Source organism: Pteropus alecto, unplaced genomic scaffold (assembly GCF_000325575.1).
Source record: "Pteropus alecto unplaced genomic scaffold, ASM32557v1 scaffold385, whole genome shotgun sequence".
In the NCBI taxonomy this organism is placed as follows: Eukaryota; Metazoa; Chordata; class Mammalia; order Chiroptera; family Pteropodidae; genus Pteropus; species Pteropus alecto.
This window is the reverse complement of record NW_006436543.1, coordinates 592,156-608,351: the sequence shown is the minus strand read 5'-3', so window position 1 is coordinate 608,351 and position 16,196 is coordinate 592,156. Positions and strand designations below refer to the sequence as shown.

Here is a 16,196-nt window from a genome sequence, read left to right as displayed (position 1 = left end):
GGCTTAATATCCAAAATATACAAAGAACTCATATGACTCAATAACAACGAAAAACAAATGATCCGATCAAAAAATGGACAGAGGACCTGAACAGACACTTCTCCCTAAAGGACATACAAATGACCTACAAATATATAAAAAGATGCTCCACATCGCTAGCTATTAGGAAATGCAATTCAAAACCATGATGAGATACACCTCACACCTGTTAGAATAGCTATAATCAAAGGGACATGTAATAACAATGCAGGAGACGATGCGGAGAAAAAGGAACCCTCATACACTGCTGGTGGGACTGCAAATTGGTATAGCCACTATGAAAAACAGTATGGAGGTTCCTTAAAAAACTAAGAATTGATCTACCATATGATCCAGCAATCCCTCTACTGGATATTTATCCCCAAAGACTTGAAAACCTATACCATAAAGATATTTGCATACCAGGGTTCATAGCAGCATTATTCACAGTGGCCAGGACATGGAAACAACTGAAGTGTCCTACAATAGGTGATTGGCTAAAGAAGCTGTGGTACATATATACAATGGAATATTACTCAGCCATAAGAAGAGATGAAATATTGCCATTTGCGACAACCTGGATGGACCTAGAGATAATCATGCTAAGCGAAATAAGCTTTATTGAAAAAGTAAAAAATCACAAAGTATTACTTTTATGTGGGATATAATCCTAAAAGCAACAAATAAACAGGACAAACAGAGACTCAGGGACATGGACAATGGACTAGTGGTTACGAGAGAGTAGGGGCGGGGGAGGAGAGAAGAGGTAGACAGGGTATAGGGGATCATATATAGGGGGGTTCAGGGAAGGTGAAGTGGGTAAAGGGGATCAAATACATGGTAGCTGAAGGAAACTGGACTTTGGTTGGTAAACACACAATAGACTATACAGATGTCAAATTATAATGTACACCTGAAAATTATACAATTGTATAATTGTATTAACCAATGTTATCCCAATAAACTTAATTAAAAAAAGAAATGAAAAAAATAAGAAAATAACAACTTCCTGGATTATTTAATATGACAAATCCAGAAGAAGAGATAAACTTTGCAAAATGTTAAGCATTTGCCCCATAGCTGGAGCTTACAGACATTTGGGGATATTCTTTGTAAAGTAAGAGACAAGTTACTATTCCTTGCATCATCCACCCTGAAGGCACACAACACTTAGAGAGCCTCTCTGTATGTGGGATGTAAAATGTGACAAATCTGGGCATGCTGCTCCAACCTATTTACTAGGTGACCTAATAAGGCTACCACACTCCAGCATGTCCACAGTGTGGTCGAGCTGCCATATGAGTTGGGTTTTATGGCCTAGAATCCCAACAGTATTAGACATGTCTGTGGCAGACAGTGAAATACTGTATGGAACCTCTAAAGAGTCCTAATAGGATCACAGCACAGACCTCTAGGGTTTAAGAGTAAAGATAATGCTTTCTTCGGTCCAAACTATTCTCCATTTGAAAATCGGTACTGGACCCTGGTGGAGCTTGGATGCTTGACAATAGGCTAATAAATGCTATGTGATTATGAACTGAGCAGGCTTTTATCTAATCCACTGAACCACCAAACTTAGTGTACACAGCATTATTTCAGTATAAAATAGATGTGGTATAGATGAGAATGGGTCTGAGATAGTCCAGAAGGTCAAGATAAGCTGCATGAGCAGGTGGCTCAAACTCCTTCAGCACCTACTTATGCTACATTGGCTCTGCTTGGTCTCCATACTTCCAGCTTTAACAGGGAGTCACCTGTGACAGGTTAACAGAGGGATAATATATTGGGTCTAATTTACCATAGATCTGCACAGGACGTTGGCACCATCCAAAAATGGACAGTCACTAGACTATAATCCCTTACTTGGCCCATGAGCACAACTAGAGGTGATACATCTGGTTTACTCACTCACAAAGAAGGGCAGTAGCTAATAGTTGCTCAGCTGATCAGAGACTTGGAAAGAATTAAATTGAAAAATTGGTTATTAGGTCTGGGAAGAGGTGTACTCAGAATGTTGGGCACAGAGCATGTTTATGCCCTCATGAATGCCCTCCAAAGAGCTTCTAGAGGCAGAAAGCTCTCAGTAATCAGACGGACAAGGTGATTCAATAGATGTCAGCTTTTTTCCCTGGCCACATCAGTGGTTTCTCAGTGGAGCCATGTATAAAGTGGTGCTGGTTATAGGGATGGCAGCTATATGTGGAGTCATAAACGTGGTCTTTCCCTCATCGAGGCTGTTCTGGACATGTAGTCACCAAATACTATTGCTTTGTCCCCAGTAATGGCGTATGCTGGCTACCTGGTAACAGACTGATTACACTGACTCTTCTCATAAGGGAGAAAGCATCCCTTGTCTTCACAGTGATAAATATTCTAGATATGTATTTTGTTTCTCTGCCTGCATTACTTCTTTCAGCAATATCATTACAGAACACCTTATCCATCATCATTTTATTCCATATAACATTTCTTCTAACCATTTCTCAAAGGAAGTGTGGTAATGATTTCAGAATAACAGAATACACTCACCATACGTGCCATCGCCTAGAAAAAATTGGCTTTGAGAATGGTGGTATGAGTTGCTGAAGCTCAGGGACAGCGCCAGCTGGGAGACACCTGGTGATAAACTAACACACATGAATAATAATCTATTATATTTCTTCTTTCTTTCTCTGTTTACTTTCAAAACAATCCTCGTCCATAACTGTCTGTTTTTATTTATATAGATGTTTCCATCTCAAACTGAATGGGTCCATCATAAAAGTTTTTTGTCAGTATTCCTCCTGGGCTCAGTTTATAACCCCATCATTTACCCAGTTGTTTCAGCCAGAAATGTAAGGATTATCCTAGACTTCCTACCTTTCATAAATTCCTATGTGTAATCTGTTATCGGGTCCTATTAAATCTGCTTCCAAAGTATCTCCCAGTTATGACATTTCTCTCCCACTGCAGCAGCTCGTTGTTCTCATCTCGACCTCATCCGAGGAATCCTTCTAATTGGTCTCTTTGCTCTAATTTCTTCCCCATTTCTGTGTTAAACATTGACATGATGTTTCTAAAACACAAATTAAACTTTTTTTTTTTACCTGAAACAATTAAGGGCTCCCTGTTACTTACATGCCACATGATGTTCCCTCTCTCCTAGTTTGACCCTTTCTGGCTCAGCTGCATTGCAACAAGATCTTCATCTTTTGATAGTTGGCTCAGATCTCTCCTACTGAAGCCTTCTTGCCTTACCTAGACAAAGTTAGGCACTTCCTTTGGATGTGCCCCATAGATCTTTTTTATATTTGTTTGTTTTCACAATTATCTGTATATTTGTCTGCCACCTTCACTAGACTTTGAGCCCCTAAAGATCAGGGACTCTGTTCTATTTATTAACAAAGAGCTTCAGACATAGTAGATGTTTAATTAATGTGTGTTGCTTATTGAAAGAATGCATTTTATGACTGGGTGTAGTTTCCTTTTTGTAAGTTTGCAGGAGATGAATGAAAAACTTTGTGTGCTTTATTCACTGAAGACATCTAAACACTCTTCCATCTGACTTGCTGAGAATCAACAGTTAACAAAATCAACAAATCTTGATATTTTTTACATCTGTCTTGCTAAAAGTATTCTGATTTTTACATCCTTTTCTTTCTTGTGTCCTACAGGTCTCAGCCCTCCTCGGCCTCCTTTCCAATTTCAACCTTGATTCTTACTAGGTCTCTGCATTTTAACTTCTCTCTCTAACATGATATTCAGAAATACATTTCTATAATGTTCTTTCTCTTTAAGTTTTCTAGTTTAGAAAGAATATGAGATCATTTTAAAGTGAATATATTGCAACATTATCTATAAAGTCAAATTTCATATTCCTTTTGTGTTCTTTGTAAAATACCACTCATTTATTTATAAAGCAAGTTATGACTATTGTAAAGTGATCTTTATTTTTGATCTCCATTGTATTTGAAATTCTGTCCCAATGTGCTAACCTGTTGTTGTTTTATTACTCTTGAAGCCCGTTTAACTATAAATACTAACTTTTAAATAGTTTAAAACAAATTCCTGGAATAAGTATTATAACTCTCTTCAAAAACAAAGTCTGAGGACAAAAATAGATATCTGAATAGTTGTATATCACTGTTGTAAAAGGCATTTCACTCAGGTTTCCACATTTGCTCTTAAGTGTTTGTATATTTGGGAAGGTAAAACATGGAGAAACTCATAAAAAATGTTTTCACCCCAGTCTTCCAGAAGTTTCTGCTTTCTAAATGCATTTTTGTTGTGGCATGAGCATTTGTTAGTAAATCTGGGTCAGTGGGTACCATCACTTATTTACTTATTCATTAATTCAATACATATATATTTAGTGCCAATTATGTTTAGGAATAGAGTATAGAAGTGGAAAATTGCAAGTTCCATGAAGGAATTTCACCTCTGTGCAGATTGCTTTGCAAACAGTGGATACTCAAGAAATAGTTATTAAATGAATAAGTAAATAAAGAACTATAGAAAAATTATGAAATTCTACTTTCTTACCATTTATGCTCTTACTAATCGACATAAATCAAAAGGCATGTTCCTGCTTCTATAAAATGCATTAGCTCTCATGGATCATTACGCATTTAAAATCTGACAGAAACTTCATGAGGGTGGGAACACATCTTGTCACTGTTGTATCCCTTGCCACTCAGGATTATATAAGCCTTTTTTTTTTTAATTAAATGCTTACTATATGCCAGTCATTGTTTTTAATGCTTCACAGGGATTTAAACTTCTAAAACTATGGAGAAAGCTAGGAGGAGGTAGTATTATGATTATCATTTTAAGAAAGAGAATACCAATGCCCAGAAAGGCCAGATTATTCTACAATAGTTATATAGCTAGTAAATCACAGATTCAAAGCAAGATTCAAAGCCAGATAGTTTGATACCAAATCCTAGCTTTACAACACCACTGTGCTGCTTCCTAATAAATGAGTCAAGTTAATAAATAAATACAATGTCAGAATAGGTTAACCTTTAAAATGGAATACCACGGTATATCTTATAATACTGTATTCTAATAAACTTGGTAAAGACTACTTACCTCTGTCTACTCACTCAGCTCATGTTTGGTGGGTGCATTAATTTATGTGCTCAGACTAATATAAGATATAACAGTGCTACAGAAGTCTGGACTTGGAGTCAGATTTGAATTACTGGCTCTGATATATATTTACTACACACATGATCTTGAATAATTTCTTTATTTCTCTAAGTTTCAATTTCCTCATCCATAAAATGGGAATCAAAATAGCTGTCACAAATGGCTGTGTCTTTTTAAAGAGAATTAAATAAGATAGTGTATGAAAAGTACCTGACACAAAAAAAAGAGATGCCAATATCTCTCTTCCCGTTACCTCTTCCCCTCCTTCTCTTTCCTTTTGCTCCTTTCCTTCTCTCTTCCTACTTGCCATTAGCCATGTGATCTTGTAAAAGTTATTCAACTCTTCCAAGATTTATTTCCTTATCTATAAAACAAGCAGGCTAATTATTTGGTCTCCAAGATTCTTCGATTTGATAATTCTATGATTCAGTGATGTAATAATTTAGTTTTTCTTTGTATCAAAAATTCAACTTACTGAGAGGTAATTTTGAAATGAGGCTTCTTTGGTTAGTGTGGTTGATTAAGCTGCTTTGTTTTTTTCCAAAAGATCCCATCACATAGAACTTGGTTTAGATGTATTTGAATTAAATAGAATGAAAATTTGGTTTAATATTTAAATAGTTTTATGGCAACAATATATATTTTCTATATCTACCAATAATCACCTATTCCAATGGATTTATGTTTCTCTTCCTTTCCTTTGTTTAGGTACTACTCAGGAAACCTGGAGGCTAAGTCAACAGATAGTACAACTATAGGTTTAATTCACACAGCAACAAAAGGGCTAATAAAAGCTATCGAAGATGGTGGAGTAGATTCTGTGATGGAATGGGAAGTGGATGAAGTGCTGAACTGGACAAATACACTGAACTTTGAAGAGTAAATACATGTTGCTATTCTTGGGGAGCAAGGGCAAGCATCATTTATTTTTCTTTCTAATATTTCCCACTCGCATGATGAATCTAGGGGCCACAAACATAATCTCCTCCCCACAAAATGAGTATTTATTACTTGTTTAGGAAGAAAAAAGAATAAATAAGGGAGAAAGATTTAAAAAACGGGATTTCTAAAAGTAGAAAAAAATTAGACAAGTGTTTTTTATTGTCAGACTTTATTTTTATGCCTTAGTCTAAATCTGCTTTACTTTTTATTTTAGGATTTAGAAACAAAGCTAAGAACATGAAATTAATACTACAAAGAATTTCCTCAATCTGTAGTCCCTTATCTTCCCATATGAGATATTAAATAGTTATAATTTTTCAGTGACATACTATGGCCCTTGGAAAACATCTTTAGGATTTTTTGTGTGATGAAAAATTTAAAATATTCAATATAGCCATCAGGGAAATGCAAGTTAAAACCACAATGAGATCATACTTCAGACCCTCTAAAATGGCTATAATTATAAAGACAGTATTAAGTGCTGACAAAGATGTAGAGAAATTAGAACCCATATATATTGCTAGTGGGAATGTACAATGGTGCAGCCATTTTAGAAAACAATCTAGCAGTTTCTCAAATGGTTAAACATGGAGTTGCCATATGATCCAACAATTCCACTTCTCAGTATATAGACAAGAGAAATGAAAATACATGTCCATGTGAAAACTTCTATATGAATGTTCATAGCAGCATTATTCACAATATAAGCAAAAAGTAGAAACAACCCAAATATTCATCAGCTGATGAATGGATAAATAAAATGTGGTATATCTGTACAATGGACTATTATTCTGCAATAAAAAGAAATGCTAATATATGCTACAATATTGACGAACCTGATAAGTGAAAGAAGCCAACCAAAAAGGACCACATATTGTATAGTTCCATTTGTATAAAATGTCCAGAATAGGCAAATCTATAGAGGTAGAATGTAGATTAGTGGTTGCCTAGGACTGGGAAAATTATGGGCATTGGGAGGTTATGGCTAAGGGGTGCAGAGTTTCTTTTTGAAGTAATGAAATATTCTAAAATTGATCGTGATGGTGGATGCACAACTCTGTGAATACTCCAAAAGCCACGGAATTAATATACTTTACATAGGTGAAATGCATATGTGAACTATATCTCAAATTCAATATTTTAAAAATATTGAATATTTACTCAGCTACAATAATGAATGTGAATATTGCATGGATGAAGAGGCAGAAAAATTCAAATGAAGATGGTGTAAGTAAAGAAACATAAGAAAAAAGAAGAAATTAGGAAGAGAGATAAGAAAATGGAATAGGAAAAATCAAGTTGATTTTCACTGAACAACAGGACAGGAAAAAGAATCCAAGAGGACTCAGAGAAGAGGATAGTGAAAAAAGGAGAAAAAAGGGAAAGAATGACTAAGAAAGAAGGAAAACAAGAATGAAAGAAAAAAAGATATTGATAGGAAAGATCTATTAGAAAGTTAAAAAGGAAAGATAAGAAATAAAGAAATAATTATCCATAACACATACTCTAAAATATTTTTAATAAATAAATAATAAAAAGAGATTGTTATGGTTCCATAACCCCAATATCTTGTCCAGACCATAGTACTGAGATTCCCTATAGACAGCCTGTCTGTGATTTCTGAGACACTGAATAAATACAGATGGTAATAATGATGCAAGAAATGGAATTCAAAGAAAAGCACTGTAATGCTACACTTCACTTATTTTCTCTAAGAGTAAAAGTTTCTAGATAGAGAATGGAGGGAAGAAAGGGAGAGAGAGGTAGGGGAGGTTCATTTTGAATGATCTTCTGAGGGCAGGATAGTGAATTGTTTCAGGTGAGCTTTCAAAATCCCGCTCTGCCTTTTCCTTATACAAGTTGGCTAATTCAAGCAAACAGCCAGCAAGCTGTTGGAATACAAAAAATAAGTTAAGTTCAAAGGGAAGAAATAAACCAGCATTTCAGTCTACCTAAGACTTTCCCCCACTGTCATCCACCAACACCCTTCACTGGTAATTGATTTAAGATTCTTAATGGCTTCTCTTTGTGAAAAAAAGATTTGAAGTGGTTTTTTGTATCATATACTCTATATGGATGAATACACCTAGGTTTGATATGGTAAGACTAACTGAAATTTTCCATTTTTAAAAATACACATACTTCATGTTTCAAAATTATGTACAACTTCTATTAGTTTAGTCTCAGGCATCATCATAATTTGGCACTAACTTTGAATTCTTAGAAAGCAGGTTTTTCTATTGAGCTCTGAATGACAAAAATTTCAAATAGAATCCCGCATGATTATTTGGGAATATTTCAGTAGCGTTACTAACCCCAACCTACTGATTGTCTCAGGCAAGACCAAACTTTGCAAAGACCTTCCCCCAACTAACTGCAGCCCTCAAGTGTAAGCACCTTCTTCCCGGTGCACTTATGGTCTCCACAGTCTGCTTTCCTGTTAATATCTAAATGTTTGCAACTGGCTTGATGATCCCCTGTTTGATGAAAATTTCAGAGTCTGATGTTTTCTTTAGGAGAATTGTTAGCCACTAATTCCTTGGAGAGTATCCTTCAAAATTTATGGGCAAAATAGATCATTAGGATTACAGAAATGTGTTGAACACTGACACTGAGTGATACAAACCAGTTTCTTCCCCAAAGGCTTTTGTGCTAGCCTCTTGTTATGACAGATGGCTACTCTCCTGGGAAGAAGCCATGCACATCTGAAGATGCACATTGCAACGATATCAACTGAGTACAGTATTATTATAATTTTAAAAAATGGATAGAGCCAACTTCACTCTTGGACTCAAGGACACTGACAAGTACTGTTGCAAATTCTGCAGCATCTAGGGATATGTTACTGCGAGCACTTAGCATGTAAATCAAACCCTGCATCGCAATCGAGTTGCCCACAATGCCACATGATGGCTACCGTGACTGCCGCTGTCATTCATACTGTTGGATCTTCAGCTGCATATTCTCTATCAAGATGATTGTTCCTCTTCCAGGATCTTCATATTTTTCAAACTACAAGTGAATTTTGACATAACCTGTTAAAGTGATCAGCAGCTGGGCTATCTTAGATAATTTCCTGATATCCTATTAACTGTGTTGGCAAGAAATCTTTGCCTATGAGTGTGATGGGTAATTTCTATATCTGAAGCTGTTCCTTTGATTTATAAAACATGTAATTATGTGGCCTCTCTGGCTAGGAACTTTCCCCAGACCATTAAAATATTAAATTTGTGCTCCCGAGGGATTCATTATAGATTCCACATATGCATTATTCTGCAATTATTATCTAAAAACTTCCAGAATTTTCTTAGTGAGAAACACAGATCAGTTCTATGATATAAACTGCATAGTAATGCTATCATCAGACTTTTGCTTCTATTTGTAAAACTTAGATTTTTTTTTTTATCAGTTACTGCTGGTATGTTCTTTATGAGAAGTTCTTTTTAAATAATTAAATAAACTCACATCAATATCAGGTAAAGCTGGGTCAGTGATCAGCCATAATTAAATGTGGCATATGTTTGAAGTCCAGAGTGTCAGGAATCAGCATCCAATGGATTGAAAGTCCTTAATCTTGATTCCTTGAAAGTGAAATGAAAACCTTTCAGTATATAAATCCAAGGAAGCAGGGCGATAGACATCCAAATCTTCACAGTGATCCCGAATGACTCACTGAAAGCACAAAGTCTACCTAAATTTAGGGTCAAGCCAGATTAAATTGTCTACTAAGAGATCCTGGGATAGGGTTGTACTGCCTGCTGTTACCCGGCATCTTCCCATTTAACAGTGACCCAGCAATGTCCCATTTAATGCCACAGAATAAAGTTCATGGAGCAACAAGTGGTAGGAGTGTAAGAAGGGGCCTACTTTAGACACAGCACTTTATGACAATTAAATACTGTTAGATAATATATATCTTCCTAAAATAAAAAAACTTCAGAAGCATAAAGTTAACAAAAGTAATTCAAGTGGGGTAAACAAATACTTGGAAAGTCAACAGTATTTTCTGAATCAAACGATAATTCTAATCCTCCTCACCCTTTCTCTGCCAGCTCCCTTTTGGCACCTGCTGTGACCTGATTTCTTGGGTGCAGTTGGAAGAAAGGAGGGCTTGGGAAAGGGAGATACGCTGCCTAAAATGAAACAGAATAAATAACAGGAAACCTGACTCTTGGAGAGTTCCTTCATCTTCCTAGCTCATCATACCTTGTTCTTCCTTGTTCTCCCTCTTCTCAGGTTACCCTCGTCTCCCTATTTCAGTCTCTGTTTAGGGAACTGAGGTGGCAGCTGCATGTGCTCTACTTAAATGTGATCTCTTATGTTTACTGGACACTGCAAGACAGCACCATTGCTCTGCTTTAAATTGTCATTGACATGGCAATCCAGAACCAAGGAGAAAGTTTTTGTTGTTGTTTTCCCCTATTTTCCTCTCATAGTTTTTTGTACATCTTTGTTCGTTCTCTCTCTCTCTCTCTCTCTCTCTCTCTCTCTCTCTCTCTCTCTCTCTACCTATTTTTAATACTTTTAAGTTAAATTTATTGGGGTAGCATTGGTTAATAAAATTACATAGGTTTCCAGGGTACAATTCACTAATATGTCATCTGTATATTGTATTGTATGTTAACTAACATCTTAGTAGGCAGTCAACTGAGGACATGATCTTGCAGGAGTAGAACAGGATAAGATGAGGAGAGGTTGCTGGAGGGAGACCAAAGGGCACTAACGTGGTAGATGGCGGCACCATTTTTTATCTTCCCCAACTCCTTGTCCTAGGGGTTGCTTTAGGTGTGTGAGAGCTACGTGGAGTGGGAAAGTCATGAGAATTAAACATTTGGACTAGTGAATTTGTCACCACTAATCTAAGATTTCATGGAGAAAGTGGAATTGTAGAAGTAGTCTAAGCATGTGCTAATGAATCAATTTATTACTTACTAGTAAACCAATTTAATGAATGTCCATGTAATGTGCTTAGGTATATCGCCAACTGGAAGGAAATTGCTACAAGCAACTCTTCAGCTAACATCAAAAGTAGGTGATTTATAGCAATACTTTATGGGAAATTCTTGTGAACAAAAATGATACATTCCACACATGTACACATTTCTAAGCACCTAACATTGCAGCACCCTGCACAGCGTATAGATATAGAAAAATTTGCCAAGTCACTTATGCCTTTATAGGTAAGACTATTATTTGGAAATAGGAGGAAATTTTCCGTTTTAAGTAGGGTTTGATAAAAACTTTTTTAAATGAATCTTTTTTTAAAAGAAAGTTGCATATCTCATGGTTTCAGTAATAATTTTTAATCAGCAAACTTCACTTTGCTAAATAAATGCCTCAAAAAGTTAGATATGTTTTTCAGGTTCTATGCTACTATTGTTCCATGAGTAGTCCTCAATATTGAGAAGCCGAAAGTGATAGTGTGTTGAAGAAGCATATCATCCTACCCCAGAAATATCAATAATTCTAACATAGCTAGAATCTAATTATGGTTATTACATAATCGAAGTGTATGAGTTCTGTCCTGCTGTCATCTATGACAGACAGTAAAGCAGAGAGTTTACAGTTGAGAAGTGTTGGTTCAGACTGCCTGGTCTTGGTTTTGAGCTCTCCTGTTTACTGGCTGTGTGAGCCTGGGCAAGTTGCTAACTCCGTTTTCTCCCTCCGTAAAATGAGAATAACAATAGCACCGGGCTCATAGATTATTGTGAGGTAACGAGAGGTAAAATGTGTAAAGTGCTTAGACCAGTGCCTGGTACATAATTCGTGTTCTATAAATGTTGCCGTTAGACTTAACCTACCCATTTATTTCCAACTCGATGCTACCACCACAGTCCAAGTTGCCATCGGCCCTCTGCAGGCTTCTGCGACAGCCTCCAAGCTCATACCTCTCCAGTCCGTTCTCCACACAACAGATAGCGATGTCTTACAAATTTAAACACAATTCAACACAATTAAATAACAAACTATTCTTTAGCAATTACAATGTGGAAGTGCTGTCGTAATGTGCTTTATAAAATTAACTCATTTGATCTTCAGAACAAACCAATGAGTCAGGTTCTGTTATTTGCATTTTACAGATAAGCAGACAAAGAGATGCCAAGTTACTTGCTCAGGGTCTCACAGTCAGTTCCTGTGAGGGCCAAGATTTTGAACTGAGGCAGCCTAGCTCAAGAGCCTCCCCGGCGCTGGGGATAAAATCCTAACTTTATCATGGCCTCTGGCTCTGGCCCTGGCCTAGCTTTCCACCCCTATCATGTCGCACTGTCCCTCTCACTCCCTCCCAAACACCCCGCCAGCACTGGCCTCTCGCTTATTTCTCAAACACTCTACTCCGGGGATTTAATGGAGTTGGTGGCCTTCCAGAGTACAATTTTAGGTAACTGTCTTCACTTGAGGGCAGAGAGTTGTCTGTTTTGTTCACTACCAAGTCCCTTGAGAGTAGTGAAAAGGAATGTGGAGAGGTCCCTACCCTGGCATGTGATAGTATATTGGATGAGTCTGTATCTTATCACATCTGGCATCTTTCTAAACATTTGTCATTCCTCTCTAGGTTTCAGGCTTGAGCAAGCACAGAAAAAAATATATGACTATGCAGCTATGTCAGAGGAAATGGGAATACCAGAATATTCTCCATATGAAAATATTTATGAAGATACAAATTTTCCTAGACTAACGCCTGATTCCACTTATGAAATGTAAATGTAAAGTACTTTCTTTTCTTTTTTGAGCAATAGCCCTTCAAGTCCTGATTCCATCAGGTATAGTCAAGAGATAGTTTATTCTGACTGGAATGACGTGTATATTCTTGGCACAGAATCTACCCAATTAAATAAGGAAGATTAAACAGAAATATAACATTGAACCGAATACAGTGCTCATAGAAAATGCAGAAATTATTCCTGGTATTCTGAGAAACTGTAGTATTCTTACAATCACAATTAAATAAAGATATACTTAGGTGCAAAACAATCTTCAGATTGCTTTCTGTATTTGAAGCATTCATTTGTACATTTGTGTCAAGCAGAGCTCTTTTTCTATAATAATTATAGACCAAAGGCTTATACCCCCAACTATAAAAAAAAAGTCAGCAATCAGAAAACTTAATGTATATTTAAGAAAAAAATTAGATTTACTGAGATGTAATTTATATACCAGTTTACCCATTTTGCGTGTTGTTTCAGGTCTGACAAATGTAATTTTCACAATTAAGATATAAAGCATTTCTATCACCCTCGAATTGCGCATCTTTGCAGTCAGCCAATCCACTCACCCCACCTTAAGCCCCTGGAAACTACTGATCTCCTTTCAATCACTACAGTTCTGCCTTTTTTAGAAGGCCATACAAATAGAATGATATTACATGTAGTCTCTTTTGGTCTAGCTTCTTCCACTTAGCATAATGCTTTTGAGAGTCATCCTTGCTGCTTATATCAGTAGTTCATTCCCTTTTTAATTACCAGTGATTCATTGTATGACTAAGCCACAATTTGTATATCAATTCAGCAGGTGATGGACATTTGGTGGTTTCCAGTTTGAGATCATTATAATTAAAGTTGCTATGAATATTCACGTACAAGTCATTATGGGGACATATGCTTTCATTTCTCCTGAGAAATACCTAGGAGTAGAATTACTGGGGCAAACAATAGCTATACATTTGCTTCATCTGTTTGTCTAAAGTGGCTGTACCATTTTGCATTTCTGCCAGCAATGAATCAGTTTCAGATGCTTCACTTGGTTTTTGTCACTTCGTGTTGTCAGATGTTTTAATTTTAGCTGTTCTAGTGGATACACATCCACTAGAAGAGTGAATAGTGTCTCACTGTGACTTTAGTTTGCATAATCATAATGATTTATGGTGTCAACGAACTTTAATGTGCTTATTTGCCTTTGGATATCTTCTTTGGCAGAGTGCCTGTTCAAATCTTTTGCCCAGTTCTAATTTGTTTAATTTCTTATTTTGTTAAAAGATGTAAAAAATAAATTCTAAAAACAAATCCTTTACCAATACTGTTTTGCCAGTCTGTGGCTGGTGTTTTCATTTTAATGTTTTTTTCAGGAGAAAAGGTTTTTATTTTTAATAAAGTCCAAGTTACCACTTTTTCTTTTATGGTTCATGCTTTTAGTGTCTTATCTAGAAAATCTTTGCTTAAACCAAGGTCACAAGAGTTGTTATATAGATTTTATAATTTTAAGTATAAAATTATTGAAGGGTTCATCATCGAGACGGAAGGTTTGCAATTCATTTTCTCGCATTTAGATATGCACCATTTTTTGGAAAGACTATCCTTTCCCTATTAAACTTTCTTGGAACCTTTGCTGATACCATCTTCTATTTGTTACTGTGGCTTAAGTATGTCTTCCAATCTTATTTTTTCTTTACAAAATTGTTTTGGCTTATTTTAGTTCCTTTGCATATCCTTACAAATTTTACAATCGGATTGTCAAGGTCTAAAAGAAAAAACAAGACAGAAGCTGGCTGGGATTTGATTGGATTTCATTGATTCTATATTACCAATTTGGGGAAGAAGTGTTATCCAAATAGGGTATCCAAACCCATGAACATCTGGGTTTCAGGGTACATCTTTGTATTTAGGCCTTAGTTTTCTCAGTAATGTTTTGTATATTTCAGTGTACAGGTATCCCACATATTTTATTGAAATTATGCATGTTTGTTTATTGATGCTATTATTTTTAACTTGCAATTTCAAACTGTTCATTGCTGGTGACAAAGACATTTAATTTCCTGATCTAGTTGGCTGTTTTTTTTTTCTTTAGCACTTCATGAATTGGAAAGCATCCAGTCTAGAAAACAGAAAGGAGCTCCAAGAGTTGTATAAAGTGGTAGGGTTTCATAGACAAAAGTGAGGAACAAGGAAGTTATACTAGTTATTTGTTAATTTGTTAAAACAGGTTTACTTTCTTTATATGGAGCAAAGGGAAGTGTTGGGGCTGGGTTAGGTTAATTTATGCTAAGTGGGCAAGTGCTGATTGGTTGCCTTAGGCCTACGTTTTCTGGTATAGCTGAGCATGGAAAGTTAAGTTTTGGTTTGCTGAATCTTAGCATATGGTAAGCATGGGGCTTAGCATAAACAACTACATCTTGGACCTAGTCTGGACACTTGAAAAGAACATAGAAATATTGGTTTTTGTATACTGACCTGGATCATATAACCTTGTTAAATTCACTTACTGGTTCTAGACATTTTTTTGGTTCTAGACTTTTAAAAAAGCCATATAGAATCTTTAGAATTTTCTACATATATGACAATGTCATCTGTAAATGAATAACTGTACTTCTTCTGTTACAAACTCTATGTCTTACATCTTTCTCTTTGCGTTGTTGCATGGCTATAAACTCCAGTACAATGTTGAACAGAGCTGAAAAGCGTAGCACCCTTGCCTTGTTCCTGATGTTAAGGGGAAAACACTTGTCTTTCACCATTGTTTAATGTGAGCTGTTTTTTCACAGATGTCCTTCATCAAGTTGAAGATGTCCCCTTTAGTCCTAGTTTAGTGAGTTTTTATGAGTGCTTTTCCTTCATCTATTGACATAGGGTTTTTGTTATTCACATTGATTTTCAAATACGAAGACAACCTGATATCTCTGGAACAATGCTACTTGATCACAATGTATCATCTTTTTCCTATTGATGGAATTCATTTATTAATACTTGTAAGAATTTTTGCAACTATGTTCAAGAAAGAAATTGGTCCTCAGTTTTAATTCTCATAATTTTTGATATAAGGATAATCCTGGCCTCATAAAATAGGCCTAATATTGGCATTTGTGTAGCATTGGTATTATTTCTTCCTTAGAAATAGAAGGCATTGACTCAGGATTATTTTCAGTGCTTTTTGTCTTTTTCACGCCTTGAATATGTTTGAGATGCCTATGAAACCTACTTGTCCATGTTGCTATATATTGCTGTGATTTAAAAGAAATCTGCAAACAGCTGATTATCCTTTCCTCTCTTAAAATACTTCCAACTCTTATAATCATAGATATCTAAAGAATTGTTTTAAAAATAAGAAACATTAAGTTTAGTAGTATCAACAAAGAATTCTAAGTCTATAGTGAATATTCAAACACCAGGAAACAC

The 16,196-nt window shown here is 35.9% G+C and overlaps 1 protein-coding gene across 1 annotated transcript in view; it reads left to right on the top strand.

The window, feature by feature from the left end:
- CUNH11orf65 (chromosome unknown C11orf65 homolog) overlaps positions 1-6,129 on the top strand; it is a 42,356-nt gene extending 36,227 nt beyond the window's left edge. The window contains exon 7 of the mRNA XM_025047905.1: positions 5,857-6,129. Coding sequence (XP_024903673.1) covers positions 5,857-6,031 — 175 coding nt within the window. The 3' untranslated portion in view covers positions 6,032-6,129. The remainder of the gene's footprint in view (positions 1-5,856) is intronic.
- Positions 6,130-16,196: the final 10,067 nt, after the last annotated feature.